The sequence below is a fragment of the Arvicanthis niloticus genome, chromosome 1 (genome assembly GCF_011762505.2).
Source record: "Arvicanthis niloticus isolate mArvNil1 chromosome 1, mArvNil1.pat.X, whole genome shotgun sequence".
Taxonomy (NCBI): Eukaryota; Metazoa; Chordata; class Mammalia; order Rodentia; family Muridae; genus Arvicanthis; species Arvicanthis niloticus.
This window is the reverse complement of record NC_047658.1, coordinates 93,772,554-93,787,983: the sequence shown is the minus strand read 5'-3', so window position 1 is coordinate 93,787,983 and position 15,430 is coordinate 93,772,554. Positions and strand designations below refer to the sequence as shown.

At 47.1% G+C, this 15,430-nt stretch overlaps 2 protein-coding genes across 2 annotated transcripts in view; one reads left to right on the top strand and one right to left on the bottom strand.

Moving 5' to 3' along the window:
- Positions 1-7,377: 7,377 nt before the first annotated feature.
- Positions 7,378-10,972, top strand: LOC117708243 (sulfotransferase 1A1). Its single transcript, XM_034501718.2, has 8 exons — positions 7,378-7,540; positions 8,260-8,399; positions 8,495-8,620; positions 8,702-8,799; positions 9,457-9,583; positions 9,674-9,768; positions 10,259-10,439; positions 10,586-10,972. The coding sequence occupies exons 2-8, from the start codon at positions 8,264-8,266 to the stop codon at positions 10,696-10,698; spliced, it is 876 nt and encodes a 291-aa protein (XP_034357609.1). The 5' UTR covers positions 7,378-7,540; positions 8,260-8,263; the 3' UTR covers positions 10,699-10,972.
- Sgf29 (SAGA complex associated factor 29) overlaps positions 10,306-15,430 on the bottom strand; it is a 31,925-nt gene continuing 26,800 nt past the window's right edge. The window contains exons 5-10 of the mRNA XM_034501686.2: positions 13,176-13,240; positions 12,221-12,350; positions 12,008-12,154; positions 11,785-11,820; positions 11,540-11,702; positions 10,306-11,271 (exon numbers count right to left, since the gene is read on the bottom strand). Coding sequence (XP_034357577.1) covers positions 11,155-11,271; positions 11,540-11,702; positions 11,785-11,820; positions 12,008-12,154; positions 12,221-12,350; positions 13,176-13,240 — 658 coding nt within the window. The 3' untranslated portion in view covers positions 10,306-11,154. The remainder of the gene's footprint in view (positions 11,272-11,539; positions 11,703-11,784; positions 11,821-12,007; positions 12,155-12,220; positions 12,351-13,175; positions 13,241-15,430) is intronic.

Sequence of the window (15,430 nt, the reverse complement as noted above, 5' to 3'; positions counted from 1 at the left end):
TTGCTGCTCTAGTAAAGACCCTGATTTCCATTCCCAGTATCCATGTTGGGTACCTCACAACAGTTTATAACTCTAGCACCAGGATACATCCCCTGGCCTCCACAGCCACCTGCACTCACAGGCACATAATCCAACACATACACACACACTTAATATAATAAAAATGCAATTCTTTTTTTTTTGGGGGGGGTTGGTTTTTTGTTTTTTGTTTTTGTTTTGTTTTTCTTGGTTTTTCAAGACAGGGTTTCCCTTTATAGCCTTGGCTGTCCTGGAACTCACTCGGTAGACCAGGCTGGCCTCGAACTCAGAAATCCGTCTGCCTCTGCCTCCCAAGTGCTGGGACCAAAGGCGTGCGCCACCACCACCCGGCAAAAATGCAATTCTTAAAAAAAAAAAAAAAAGAAAGAAAGAAAGAAAGGAAAAGAAAAGAAAAGAAGAAAAGAAAAAGAAAGGGCCGGAGAGATGGTTCAGTGGCTAAGAGTATTTGGTATTCTTCCACAGGACTTGAGTTCAGTCCCCAGCACCCACATCTGGTGGCTCACACTGTCTGAGTCCAGCTCCAGGGGATCAGATGCACATGACCTCCACACACCCACCTGCACTCACCAGCAGACATGAAATTTGATACATACTTTTAAAATAATAAAAATTAATATGTAAATAAAGAAAATGAAAAGCAGCTGGGCAGTGGTGGTGCACACCTTTAACCCCAGCACTAAGGGGGCAGAGGCAGGGAGATCTTTGAGCCAGCCTGGTCTACAGAGCAAGTTCCAGGACAGCCAGGGCTACAGAGGGAAACCCTGTCTCTACAGAAAACAAACAAACAAACAAACATAAGCAAAATCAAAAGTTGGGATTAACTGGGGGACGGGAACTGGTTGTGGGGAGTGAGAGAAAATCATTCAAGAAAAAATTGTGACATCATTCGTTTTGCCAATGCATGATAAAACTTCTGAATTGGTATGCCAGCTGAAAACCCAAGGAAGCCGATCTGACTATGTACCTGTAATCGTAGCACTGGGGACATTAAAGCCATCCTGTATGACAGAAGAACTCTGAGGGCAGACTGGGCTAAAGGAAATTCAGAATGTTCACAAAGCATAACAGGTACAAGATGCTCAAACCCTGAATGGCACAAGGCCTCTACGAGGCTACCTACAGTATTCACTGCTGGGGGAAAAAACTGGTAGCTGTAGACATGTGGTTCGGCTGCCTTGGAGTCACCTAAACCACAGCAAGTGACCCCAGTGAGCTCCCAGCTCACTAAGCTGGATCCAGGAGGTACTGGGGCTCCGTGAAGCTTATCTCTGTATGTTCATCTGATGATTGTTCTATCAAAGAGCCAAGTACTGCGGATTTTGGTATTGTTGATCTTATGGCCCATTACCAGGTTTTCCATTTTGTAAACATTCACCTTCCACTCTTGCTGATTGGCTTAAGAAAGACCCGACAGACAACAGCTAGACAGGAAGTGGAGGATGGAACTTCCAGGGAGAGAAAGAGTCTATGGGAGAAGTCAGGAGGCCATGAGTGGGGTGATGAGGGGATTGGGGGTTGGGGTGGAGGGGCATTCACCAGCAGGAAGGAGAAGTGGACAGGTGCGAATATCAGCAAAGTAGCAGAGCTGGCCTCCTGGTGGGATGTAGGGCTATAATAGTTCGGATAAATTTAGATTGAGCTGAGAGTCTAAAGGCCTAAACTATAATAAAAATCATCATTATCTAATCACTGGCGGATCCAGAAAGTCCTGCTATAAGGAGGTACTGTCTCTTTGCTCTGTCCTTGGTCCCCTTTTTGGGCTGAACCAACTAGACATTTGGCAACATCTCCCCTGGAGAAGCCACCCAAATGCTCACATTCCCTATGACTGAGCAGCCATGGTCACACTGGGAGCCACTGTAGTCATATCAAGCCTGAGAAAATGAAGACCCAAACCCCACTGGGTTGGCTTCTATCACTGGGTTGGCTTCCAGGAGGCAGAAAACAGCATTCTAGGTGTGGAGGAGCAAGACTGAACAGCACTTCCTGTGAGGCCTGTAGAACCCTCCAGAAAGAAGTCTGTCTTGCCTCTGGTGCTGAGAAGTGGGAGAGGTACATACAGCTGCTTGGAGTCTGGAACCCCATGGAGAACCTTATCCCTTGAGGGCTGGCAGCAGGACACCCTTCAGTCTGAGGGCAACATGGTGGAGGAAGCATAGACCAGGTAGACAAAGGCAGCTTGCAGGGCAGCCTTAGGAAAAGCTTAGAATAGGAATTTCATTTTTTAAAGTGGGGGCCTAAAAAGTCTAGATGAGGGTGATTCATCCAAGTTTACTAAAACAATGACTGGGGAAAGGTAGGGAAAAGCCAAGTCCCTTAGTTACCTCAGAGGCCTCCACATAGACGGACTGATACAACTAGTCCTGATCCACAACTCAATGGCTCTTCAGTTTGGTTCCTTCCTCAGTGGGTCAAGACTCCAGGGCAGGTGAGGTGGCTCTGTAGGAACGAGGATTTGCGGCCAAGGCCTGTGATAGCATTATAACATTATGTTTGAAGTTTAAGTCACTGTGCCTAAGCAATCTATCCAACAGCCCAGTGGTGGTGGCACATACCGTTAGTCCTAGTGCTCAGAAGGCAGAGGCAGGTGGATCTGTGAGTTCCAGGCCAGCCTGGTCTACAAAGCAAGTTGTAGGACAGCCAAGGCTACAGAGAAACCCTGTCTTGGAAAAAAAAACCAAATTAAAAGAAAAAGATTTGTTAAACAAAAATGCCTGTAACCTGTAAAGCCCCACTTAGTTAAGGACAGATAATTTCCTGGAATTCTAGGGGCTGCTCATGTTCAAGCTGGGTGTCCTGATTGCATGGGGTGTGTGCATAATTACAGGAAGTATACCAGGATGGATGCTTGTCTCTGACTGGATGAAGGCCAGCCCTATGTAGCCTTGTGGGTTTGCCTCATAAGTCCCTGACTAATAGAATTGAGTGTCATATTCTGGGGATGGGTCTCCACTATGGTCCTGACCAGTATTTAATAAAGCTTGCTTTAAATTTGTCTTTGGTAGTGAGCTGGGCAGTGGTGGCGCATGTCTTTAATCCCAGCACTTGGGATGCGGAGGCAGGTGGATTTCTGAGTTCCAGGACAGCCTGGTCTACAGGCTATACAGAGAAACCCTGTCTCAAACCAAACAAAACAAAACAAAACAAAACAAAAAGTTTTGGTACTGGTCTTATTCTCACACCATTGGACTAAACATGATTGACAACTTTCATTCAGTCCTTGAGATTCAGTGTAGAAAGAGAGAAATTAATTCTTCAAGTTGTCCTCTGACTTACTTACACACACACACACACACACACACTAGCTTGTGCATATCCCCCCACCCACACACACAAATAAATGTAATTAAAATAATAGAAAAAAGACTTGTCTGTGGGTGTCAGATGTAGCTTAGCTGGTCGAGTGCATGCCTCAAACCAGGGAGTCCTTGGGTAACCCTGCACCCGACGACTGGTGGTGCCTGCTTGTGACTCCAGTACTCAAAAGGGAGAGATGTGAGAACCAGAAACTCAAGGCCATTCCAGCTACTTGGAGTGTTTCATATGGGCTTGAGTTAAACAAGATCCTGCCTCAAAACCAAAAGAAAGAGATAATAGGGCTCCAAGGACAGCCCAGTATTTAACAGTACCTGCTGCTCTTCCAGTCGGTTTACGTCTGGTGCCTGTGGAGGCCAGAAGAGGGTGATAAATCCCTTAAAACTACAGTTACAGATGGCTGTGAATCCCCAAGTGGGTGCCAATGCTCTTCACTCCCCCAGCTTCTAGCCCCCTGTTCTTCTCCCACTACTGACTCCCCTTTTAAAGCAGGGTTTCACTATGTAGCTCAGACCCTTCAGATTGATAAAGTGAAAAGTGGCTATAGAGAAAATCCATTTTTCTAAAGACATCCCAAACAAGGATGTGAAAATAACAAGACCCATTCTTACTTAGGACTAGGGTCTTTGCAACAGGAGCTTTTCCACATTAACTCCTCTCTCATTCCTAAATCTAACCAGCAGGCCTCAGGAAAAGACCTTATAGCTTTTACAAAAGGGAAAGCTTGAAGTGAACCATTTACACATTTTTACTCGACCTTTAAACCTTACATTTTAAGTTTTGCTTACTCTCCTTTGTCTAAGATTTCATGCGTATGAGTGTTTTGCCTGTATGTATGTCTTGTACACCATGGGTGGCTCTTGGTGCCCACTGATATCAGAATATGGAGGGCATGAGATCTCCTGGAAGTGATCAGATGGGAGCCTTCATGTGGGTGCTGGGAACTGAATTGCAGTCCTCTGAAAAGCAGCCAGGGCTCTTAACCACCGAGTTATCACTCCAGACCATTTACCTAATCTTTAAACCTTGTCACAAATTGCATACTGTAGGGAGAAAGTGAAGAGTTAGTGTTAGGTTCTGAGGCACCATAAAGAAACAGGAGGCAGTGCCGGCCAGTAGCGGTGCACACCTTTAATCCCAGCACTTGGTAGGTAGAGGCAGTTGGATTTCTGAGTTCGAGGCCAGCCTGGTCTACAGAGTGAGTAAGTATCAGGACAGCCAGGACTACACAGAGAAACCCTGTCTCAACAAACAAACAAACAAACAAACAAACAAAAAAGAAAAGAAAAAAGAAACAGGAGGCAGAATGAAACTAGTCTGACCTTGACAACTGTTTCTTAGAACACACATAGAGGGGAACCTCTGGCTGGGGAAATGGAGGAGTCTACAGGGGAAAAAGCTAGACCACACTTGAGGAAGTGGATGCAACTATGGAGCTACACTGGAATCTGAGGTTTCTCTTTCCTAGAGTAGTTTGCTTCAGGCAAGACAGGTTATTTTGAGAGATGGTCTCTGTGTAAACATTCTTCTCTGGCTGAGTCAAGTTCAGCAGGGTCAGCTATAACCTAACAAGAATCCTGTTTTTACAGAAAAATCAGGAGATACTCTATCAGAGTGAATGTTTGTTGTTTACATGGGCATGACCATGTCAAGGACTCATGGGAATGTTAAAGCCTCCCCTTGCCCAGGGTGCTGATCAGTGGGATGGCTAGGTCTTCCTCCAGTCAGAGTGCAAATGTTGACAGTGTTTGCAGAAAATATCCATTCCCCACTCTCATGTTTATAGTCTCAAGACTGATTCCTTACAGGGTGCTCCTACTATGATTAACTAAACCTTGTAATCCCTGTTCAACTGTAACACAGACGCTAAGATTCTGGAGTGCCTCAGCTCCTCCTCCATTGTGGCCATTTGTCACTTGTGTTCAGTTTTGGTTTTTTGGTTTGTTTGTTTGTTTGGAGACAGTATCTCTCTGTATAGTCCTGGCTGCCCTGGGTCTCATCTGTAGACCAGGTTAGCCTGGAACTCAGAGATCTCCTACCTCTGCTTCTAGAGTGCTGGGATTAAAGGCATGCACCATCACCGCTGGCATCACGTGTCATTTCTTTGTTCCCTTAGAAGTACTCAGGGACTGCAGCTGTATAGGATGAGGCAGCATCCTTTGAGGAAAATAACTTGAGAAACCACAGGATCACATAGCCATTGTAAAGAAATCTAAGTATGATTCTCTTTTGAGTAGCTCACACTCAAGATCTGTATGGTCCTTTTCCTTTGTGATTGTCTCAGTATCTGATAAATTCACTAACTGCTTTACTCTGATGCATCCCAGAATACTTTCCTGGAGCAGTCAAGGATTGGACCTTACCTAGTGGCCATCTCTAAGGTCCAAAGGAACATCTCAGGCTGCTGGTGGCGGTGTTGGGAAGACTTCATCCACCACTAATAATCCTTAATTTTACTTGAACTGTCTCTGTTCCTTTGGTTTGTATGACTAAAGGTTTGTCAATCTTATCTTAGCAAGAACCCACAGTGACAGCTCCATTAACCCTTTGTGTTCTAACATGCTCTACTCTTTAGTTCCTGTCCTGCTCTCATGCTATCTACTCACTTGTGGGTGAATTTTTTTTCTAAACCCTTGACACTGACATGCTGGAACTTATAGCCTCATAAATGCTAGGCAAGACTTTATCAACTGAGCCACATCCTTTGCTCCAATTCTTAGAAAATTTTAAACGTCCTCTCTGATTCCTTCAGTGGAGAAATCTACTGTTCAGTCTCCATGAATCCATATAGTTTTTGTTTGAGACAGTATCTCTCTAATGGAGATACTGAAACTTGTAAATGTAGACCAGGCTGGCCTTGAACTCACAGACATACACCTACATCTGCCTCCCAAGTACTAGAATAAAAGATGTGTGCCATCCAGGCTGTGGTGCTGCATGCCTTTAATCCCAGCACTCAGGAGACAGAGGCAGAGGCAGGCAGACCCAAGTTCAAGGCCAGTCTGATGTACAAAGTGAGTTCTAGGACAGCCAAGGCTACAAGGCTACACAGAGAAACAATAAACCCTGCCTCGAAAAACAAAACAAAGAAAAATGAAGCAAAAAGTGTGCATCATCTGGCCTGCACAGTTCCTCTGGTTCCTTGTCGTTGAACTTTATTCCACTCTGACCTTATAGAGGACAAACAAAACAAAACACCCAACCAACAAACACACAAAGAACAACAGGTCACTGAGATGGATTATTAGTCCCAAGCCAGACAACATGATCTCAATCCCATGACTCTCACAGTCAAAGTACAAAGCTGAGAGATGTCCTCCAACTTCTACTGTGTGCTGTGTGTGTGGCATATACTCCCATACTGGCCTGCACGAGTATGCACACTGACACACACAACAAGCAGTAAAATTTATTTTGATATAAAAATTTATTTTAGGGCTAGAGAGATGGCTAAAAGCACTGATTGCTTTTCCAGAGGTCTTGAGTTCAATTCCCAGCAACCACATGGTGGCTCACAGCCATCTGTACTGGAGTCTGACACCCTCTTCTGGTGCATGTGTGGTACTGGATGAGGTGGCCTAGCAGCCATGAAGGCAGGGGCACCATCCAGGGCCTTTAGACTCACACTCCCATGAACACACCTCCAATTCTGTTGCACCTCCAGTTCCCTGACCTTGCTCCGTCCTATGACTCTGGACGTTCCCTGACATCAGCGGTTGCAGGTGTTGCTGTGGTTGCTCTGATCTATGCCCAAGGTGTCCTCAAGACTGGCTTGGAGCCAGCAGGTGTGTGACTGCTCCTTCCCATCTGGCTACTTTCCTCCCTTTGCTACAGTGGGTTAATTAGAAAAGCCCCATTGATCTACCTTAAGTTTAGGTGAGTGAGGAAGGAGCCAGAAGCAGAGCAAAATAATCCCACCCTCCTTGTAGCCTTCTGCCAGGCTTTGTTTTGTTTTCAACAGGCTAAACCCAAAGTCCACAGTAGGGGTAACAGAACTCCGCCCCATTCCACCTCCTCCCTTTTCTTTCTGGAGAACAGCCAGTCCTAGCACTGTTTCCACTCCCTCCCACTTGGGACACAAAATCTTTAGCTCAAAGACCAATTCTGCATTCCCCACATTGCAACGCCTACACAAAGATCACTACCACGGAGCACTGGAAAGAAAGGCTAAGAACCCCAGGATCAGGTGAGTGGCAGAAGGGGGTGGCCACCTTGTCCTGCCCAGATACTGGTTCCAGTGTTCTTCAACTGCCACCTAGTCCTTATGCTTTTATTAGTCTACCTGACCACTGCCTGAGCCTCTAGCCTCTCTGCTTTCCCTATGCATAACCCGCCTCAGAAGAGCAATGTAGCTTGTCCCCTCCGCCCCCCTTCTCTGCCTGGTTTTAGAATCCTTTTCATCTTAATACAAAGTCTCTCCCTACCCTGCGACAAGCTTAATAGCTAAATTGTTTATATTTGTCTCAGAGCAAAACGCCTTATCAGTTCTAGATGGGCTGAGGCATTTCAAAAGGTAACAGGAAGTCCAAGGGAAAAAAATGGGGAGAGGCCATGGACTGACAGCTGCACCAGGTAGGAGTAAAGAGACTCAGCTGGTGCCCAACGTTTTCTTATGTATGTGCTGGAATACACTGGGAAACATCAAACATTGTACTGGTTCTACCTGAGAGTGCTTTACTGCCTGGACTATGTATGTTTGGGCACTAGGGACATAAAACTTTCCACAGGTGAGCAGACCTATGGCACAGTAGTGACTTTTGGTGGAGATGGATTTGCCTTTGATCCCAGATCCACCTGCTACCTTTGGTGGGCTTGCCAAAGCTTCAGGATCCCAATCTTAAATGATTCAGCACATGGTACTGTGAACTTGCTAGAAAAGTGAGTTTTACTCTGTTCTCAATGCAGCAACATGGAGTTCTCCCGTCCACCACTGGTGCATGTAAAGGGTGTCCCACTCATCAAATACTTTGCAGAGACAATTGAGCCACTGCAGAACCTCACAGCCTGGCCTGATGACTTGCTCATCAGCACATACCCAAAGTCTGGTGAGTAATGATTCCTCCCTCCACCCCTGCATACACACTTTGGTAAGCAGGTCATGACTCTGAGGCCTGCTCACCTCCTGCTCCTCCCTTCCCAGGTACTACCTGGATGAGTGAGATCGTGGATATGATCTATCAGGGTGGCAAGCTAGATAAGTGTGGCCGGGCTCCCATCTATGCCCGAGTACCTTTCCTTGAATTCAAATGCCCAGGGGTTCCCTCAGGTATGTGCATGGGGGTGATAGAAACAAGTGGAGAAAGGTAGAACCAGGCTCCAGTTTAACAAAGTTCCCTGTTCAACTAAGGCCTGGAAACTTTGGAAGAGACACCAGCCCCACGGCTCCTGAAGACACATCTGCCCCTCTCCTTGCTCCCTCAGAGTCTGCTGGATCAGAAAGTCAAGGTAAAAACAAACAACAAAAACCCCCAGTTACGGTAGTACCTTCCAGCCTTTGGGAAATAGAGACAGAAGGATTGGGAGCATCTATTAAACAGCAAGTTCAAAACCATGTGTCACTCAAAAAGACAGAGAAAAAGAAAGAAGGAATGGAAGGGGAAGGGTGAGAGGAGGCAAGGGGCCTTTGCTGGTCATCGTTGCTTTGGTTAGATCTGCTGGGAATTGTGAAACTTCTCAATCCTTGTTTCATCTCATATGGAGGGTTCCTGGCTGTCACTCTGGAAGGGCTCAGATAACAAGGAAAATGGAAGTCTTCCATGTAAATTAAAGATGCAGAGTCTTGGTGTTCATAGGACATAGAGGAACAGGCTGATGGGACTCTGGCTTACCATGTGGATGTGCTGACAACAAAGGAGTCAGATGAAACAGTTCAAAGAATAGCTGGGACTTTGGTATCAGAGAAGGGACAATCTTAGGACAATGATGCCCATACCATGAGATCTCAACAACCCACCTGCCAGTCCTGTTTTCTCTTCTGCCATCCCAAAAAGAAGTGCTTGGAATTCCCAAGTACTAAAAGGTCCCACCACCTCACTTGGTCTTATGAAGGGTGACCGAAAAGCAAGAGAAGAAACCAGAACCAGGGGTTGTCTTCCCCTGCAGGTGATCTACATTGCCCGGAATGCAAAGGATGTGGTTGTCTCCTATTATAACTTCTACAACATGGCCAAGGTGCACCCTGACCCAGGCACCTGGGACAGCTTCTTGGAGAACTTCATGGAGGGGAAAGGTGGGTGTGAGTCTGCAGCAAGGAGGGGCTGGACCTGAGGGGCTCAGCTGTGGCTCACAAGGCCCGTGCCCACGCCCTGTCCTCTCCCAGTGTCCTATGGGTCGTGGTACCAGCACGTGAAGGAGTGGTGGGAGCTGAAAAACACTCACCCTGTTCTCTATCTCTTCTATGAAGACTTAAAGGAGGTAAGTCTGCCTGCTCCCACTTCCTTCTGTGGCCTGTGCCACACCTGCTGGGCAGGAACCTTACCTGGCCCTGGCCTGGCCCTCTGAGCCCCATCCCATCCTAGCCCCACTGCAGACCAGCATTTCCTGTCCTACCTCCTGCTAAGGACCACAGCACAGCTCAGCAGAGAACACTGCACAGTCGTTATCTTGCAGTAGATGTCAGTCATATGTGCCACCATTGATCTGGTGGCTTGCTGATCTTGCTTCTCACTGCTCCAGAGGTGCCAAGCTTGGGCACCAGCGACCAAAGTCTGTCCCTGTTCTCTCCCAGAAGGAACCCACAGTGATCATGCCAAGATGGCAGGGTAGGAAGCTACCTATTTTCCCTAGGGTAAGAGGTTTAGAATCAAGGCACCAGGTTTGTGAATTCCTTAGCAGAAGTGACCTGCTCCCTGCAGGTGACTGTCCAACCTTATTACATCCAAACTGAGATCCTCTTCCTGTCCAGAACCCCAAAAGGGAGATCAAGAAGATTCTAGAGTTTTTGGGGCGCTCTCTACCTGAGGAGACTGTGGATTTCATTGTTCACCACACATCTTTCAAGAAAATGAAAGAGAACCCCATGACTAATTACACAACCGTCCCCAGTGAATTTATGGACCACAATGTTTCTCCCTTCATGAGGAAAGGTGGGTAGTAGCCTGGATGGGCATTTAAAGTATTTGGGAAAGGGAGGTTGGATGTAGCCAGTAAAGTCTTCAGAGTCACAAAGGTCCTCTCCTGTGGCTATGAATCTATTCTCCCTCTCTCTCTCCCTCTCTTTCTCTCTGTTCAGGTGACATTGGGGACTGGAAAAATACCTTCACTGTAGCCCAGAATGAACGCTTTGATGCCCACTATGCTAAGACAATGAAAGGCTGTGAGTTCAAGTTCCGCTGTGAACTATGAGTAGATATGGCTATACTGGGAACCAAGGCAAGCTGACACAGCCCACCATGATCTCAAAAGTAAAATGTGATGTGTTCAATCTACTTGTCGCATGCCTAGTGGAAATCTGAACTAAGAGCATAGGATGGGGATGAGAATAGGGAAGAGGGTTTTATCAACATGTGTCAGGAAAGCAATCAGTGCTAACACTGAGAAAGAACCTAAAGTACACACATGCAAAAATAATAAGATAAACTGTGTTTTACCTGAAACAATAAATGCCACTGGGAGCTGACTGGACCTTCTCCCTCTTGCGGCCATCAATCCCACGTGCCTGATGGAGGAGGGCAAGAGGGTCTGACGAGAGAGGCCCAGGAGACATGGTGAGAGGGAAGAGTATTTATTTGATCATAGGAACTCCTTTGTTGCCTTCTCCCATGAGGTTGGCAGTAGCAGATTCAAGCCTGCTAGCCCGATTCACTTTTTCTTGGGCTCCTTACAAGCCACCACGTACCTCTGGGCCACATTGAGGGGAGGGGAGTAGCCATCTGCATAGGAGGTGTCTTCAAACAGGACTGAGTAGTCATCCTGAGGCTGAGGATACACATAGGAAGTGTCAAGGTGCTTCTAGGCCTGGGCAGCCTCTCCTTGCCCTGAGCCCTAGATGCGTTTCCCCACCTCTCCGGTTCCCCACCTCGCCGGGTTTCCTCTCTACTCTGGAGTCAAGGGGTCTGGTACTACCAGGGAAGCCTATGTGTAAGAGATGACAGACAACAAGACAGAAAGCAGCATCCTAAAGAATGAAGGGGATTACCCCTTGAGGGTCTGTTGTCATCAAAGACCTTTCATGGTGGCTCCTTACCCTCTGTGGTGGGGTGTGGATCAGGGCACGGTAGAAGCAGGTGGTTTGGGGATATAGGGCCAGCACCAGCTGCTCCTTCTGGAACAAGGCCTCAGGGTCTGTCTCAGGGTTAGCTTTCCACTGGGGCAGTGGGATGATGCGCCGACGGCTCAGGGTGTGTCTCCTGGGGGAACAATATAGGCCATGACCAGGGAAGCTTCTCTCAGAAGCTTGGTGACTCCCTTGCTCCCCACCTGGACACTCACTCTTTGCCTTCTTCATCAATGTCGTCTACCTCATACCTGTGGGCAAACAGAAGGGAAACAGTGCTGGAACAAAAGGCACAGTTTGTATCTGGAAGTGGGGTATGAAAGAGGACGAAAAGGGGCTGAAGAAGCTTGAGGGAGCACCACCCAGTACCCTGTGGAAAGTTTTCCTCCCATACTGCAGAAGCTGGTGTGGTATGAATGCAGTCAGGCACACACTCACTTGTTGGTAGCATGGCTGTAACTGACTACTTCAGCTAGGATCCACTGCTCATCCCCTTCCACAGCCTTCACCCTAGCAGCCACCTTGTCTCCAGGTTTGGCCACATAGTCCCCTGAGGCTGGAATGGCTCCACAGAGGGGTGGGGGCCTGTAGAGAAAACCTGTTAGTCTGGCCCCCCAACACCAGCCCTCTCTAGCTAGTTCCTGCCCTCACTTGTCACCAGGCTTCCCGATCCAGAGGGGCAGGGTCATGGCGGACTGCTGCAGCAGCGTCATCAGCACCCCTCTGCGCATGGTCTTCCGGGGGGGCTCTGAGTCATTGTAGAGACCTGCGATCTTGGCAGCTGTGGAAAGCAAGTGAACCCCTGAGGCCCTGTGCAGGAGACCTCACCCAGGCACAGCACAGCAACTGCCCTGAGCTGGAGCACTTTATACCAGGACTCCCCAACTCATCCACATTCCTTCTAAACAGACATCTAAGGCTGAGCCTAAGGAATTGACTGAGAGGTCTAACTAACAAGTGGGTAAGATGTCAGGACAGTGGACACCTTCATGGAAAGGAACTAAAACAATGCACAGGATGCCTTCCAGGATGCAGCTTATATTCTGTTCCCTGACTGAGGTGCTGATCTAATGAAAATTCCTGTAATGATATACTATGTTTCTCTCCTTTCTACCAGTGCATGTAATTTTAGCAAAAGTTGCACAAATTATCTAGTGTGGATCCTTGGCTTCCTCACACATAGCTCATCACCTTCTTCAACCGAAACAAATAAAAATGCTACCACACTAAGGGGTAAAGAGTTGCTTCTGGGACAAGGCAGAGGTCAGGAAGCCAAGGCAATGGAACCTGAGGCTAATGGAAGGCCAAGGGCTAAGCAAGTTTCAAATGTGTAGCTGGCCTGGGAATATAAAGGGTGACAGATGTCACCACGGCATACCATAGAGAAGCAGTATAAGAAGGAAAGAGATGACCAGCTCTGCTGAGTGAGCAAGGGCAGTATAAGGGGTGGGCAGAGAACTAGGCAAACTGCCTCTGTGTCATACAGCTCTATGGGGTGACCCTAACAATTCAGGTCCCATATTCCCCCTGCTAGGAGCCATGACTGTTGTCCCACGAGCCCCCACCTTGCCTGATGAAGAAATACCCTGCGTTTTCTCCCACTCACCAATCCGCCTCTCTTCCAAGAGAGACTTGATCTCAGCTATCTTATCCAGCGCTTTGCGGAGGATGCTAGGCATGGAAGGGAGAAAAGAATGCTGGGTGAGGCACTCAGCACAGGCTTCGTGGCAGTGTGGGCTCCTCAGACCAGTCTACGATGAAAGCTTCAGATCCTGGTGGGTATGGTGGCTGACGCCTGTGATGTCAACACTCAAGAGTCTACAGCAACTGTGTTGTGAGTTTGATGCTATTTTAGCTGCAGTGAGTTCAGGTCTGCCTGGGCTAGAGTGCGACCCTGCTTCCAACACAAAAGGAGAGACTACAGAGATAGCACAATGAGTTAATAAGTAGCTGTTGTGCAAGCCTGAGGATCTGAGTTAGAGTCCCAACACCCATGTGAAAGCCAGACATCATGGTGTGTTCCTGTAATCCCAGCATTGGGTTACTGTAGAAACAGTTGAAGCCTTGAAAAAAATACAGACCCTAAATAGAAGTGAGTACTACCCCAGAAATCTCAGTCAACAGGTCTGTATATGTCACAATTCTGTGACAGTGGCCCCACAGAATTATAATGAAGGCGAAAAAATTTTACTGCTTCATGACACCCCTGCCAGCAATTGAGGCTTGGTCTTTTACTATGTATTGTAGTGCTAAGTGCTGCCCCAGGCAGACCTAAGTGAGCTATGTGATCCAAATTATTTCTGATTGGTGAATACAGATGCTGACTCCACTAGCTGAGCAGAAGAGACATAGGCGGGGGTTTAAGGTTCCCAGGCTTGTGGGTCTGAAGAGAAGCAGTAGGGGAGGTGAGGAGAGAGAGGCTGCCATGGGTTAGGTAAATCATGAAAACATGGCCCTGAGGGCTGGCCAACTGGAGTTAAGAACAGCCCAGATGAAACATAGTAAGTAATAACTCAGGGTTATCAATAGGAAAGTAGATTCTAATAGTATAGAGGGTGAATAGATATCTGCTCAGCTCTTGTGCTGTTTAAGGCTTCTTGTAAATATAAAGTTGCATGTGTGTTTTATCCAGGAACTAAATGATCAAAGGCAGGGTAGAAACCCGGGACTGGAATTTAAATTTTCTACAACAGACAGCTTAATGTCCTAGTGTAACATGTTACATGCTCTACACTGACAGTCATATCCAACCACACTGGATTATAGTAATGACTGTGACACTGGCACCTTACACATCTCATAGTCACATGTCTTTATTGAGTAAGAGGCCATAGTGAGTGTCAATACATCAAAGTTTGTGTCAATGTCCTGTAATATTCACATTGTGGGATTCATCAATGACAATTCTCAGAATGTTGACTGACCAATGACCACATTTTTTTTCAGTGCTAGGGATTGAAACAAAGGCCACTTGCAAGGTAGGCAATTGCCCTTCCACTGTGGGAGCACTATCCCCACCTCTGTTTTTCAACTGTAAAAGCATAAATGGCAGTCAGGCATGGTGGTTCATCTTCAGTCTCAGCACTCGGGAGGCAGAAGCAGGTGTATCTGAGTTTCAGGCCAGCCTAATCTACAAAGCAAGTTCCAGGACAGCCAGGGCTACATAGAGAAATCTTGTCTCAAAAAACCAACCAACCAACAGAAACAAATAAACGCCACCACCAAAACGCACAAATGGGTGATGAAGTAGGAAGTGGAGATGAGCCGGGCGGTGATGGCGCACGCCTTTAATCCCAGCACTTGGGAGGCAGAGGCAGGCAGATTTCTGAGTTCGAGGCCAGCCTGGTCTACAGAGTGAGTTCCAGGACAGCCAGGGCTACACAGAGAAACCCTGTCTCGAAAAACCAAAAAAAAAAAAAAAGAAGGAAGGAAAGAAAGAAAGAAAGAAAGAAAGAAAGAAAGAAAGAGACGACCCTGAGAAAGCAGGTGACTGAGAGGTCACTGACCCGCTCTGCCCAACTCTGCAGAAATCCTGCCAAAGCTCTGACCTGAATGACAAGAAGGGATGTCTGATTTGAGTATACCACTCCCTAACAAGCTCATGTGTTTGAGCAGGTGGTCCTTAGCTGGAGCTTTTTGCAGCAGTTCTGGATGCTTTAGGAGGTGGGGCCTTGCTAAAGGAGGTGAGTTGGTAAGGTGCAGACCTTATGGGTTCTGGCCTGAGCTCTGCCTCCTGAGTACAATGTAACCAGTAGCCTCACATTCCTGCTGCCATGCCTTCCCTTCCATGATAGACAACCTTCTCAAAGCATGAAGCCAAAATAAATCCTTCTTCTCATTAATTTGCTTCTTCTGAAAATT

Excerpts from the sequence above, each read along its gene's own strand:
- LOC117708243 (XM_034501718.2), top strand. The coding sequence starts at position 8,264 with ATGGAGTTCTCCCGTCCACCACTGGTGCATGTAAAGGGTGTCCCACTC. Across the intron at positions 8,400-8,494 it reads CAGCACATACCCAAAGTCTG|GTACTACCTGGATGAGTGAG; the intron begins GTGAGTAATGAT and ends CTCCCTTCCCAG. Across the intron at positions 10,440-10,585 it reads TTCTCCCTTCATGAGGAAAG|GTGACATTGGGGACTGGAAA; the intron begins GTGGGTAGTAGC and ends CTCTCTGTTCAG.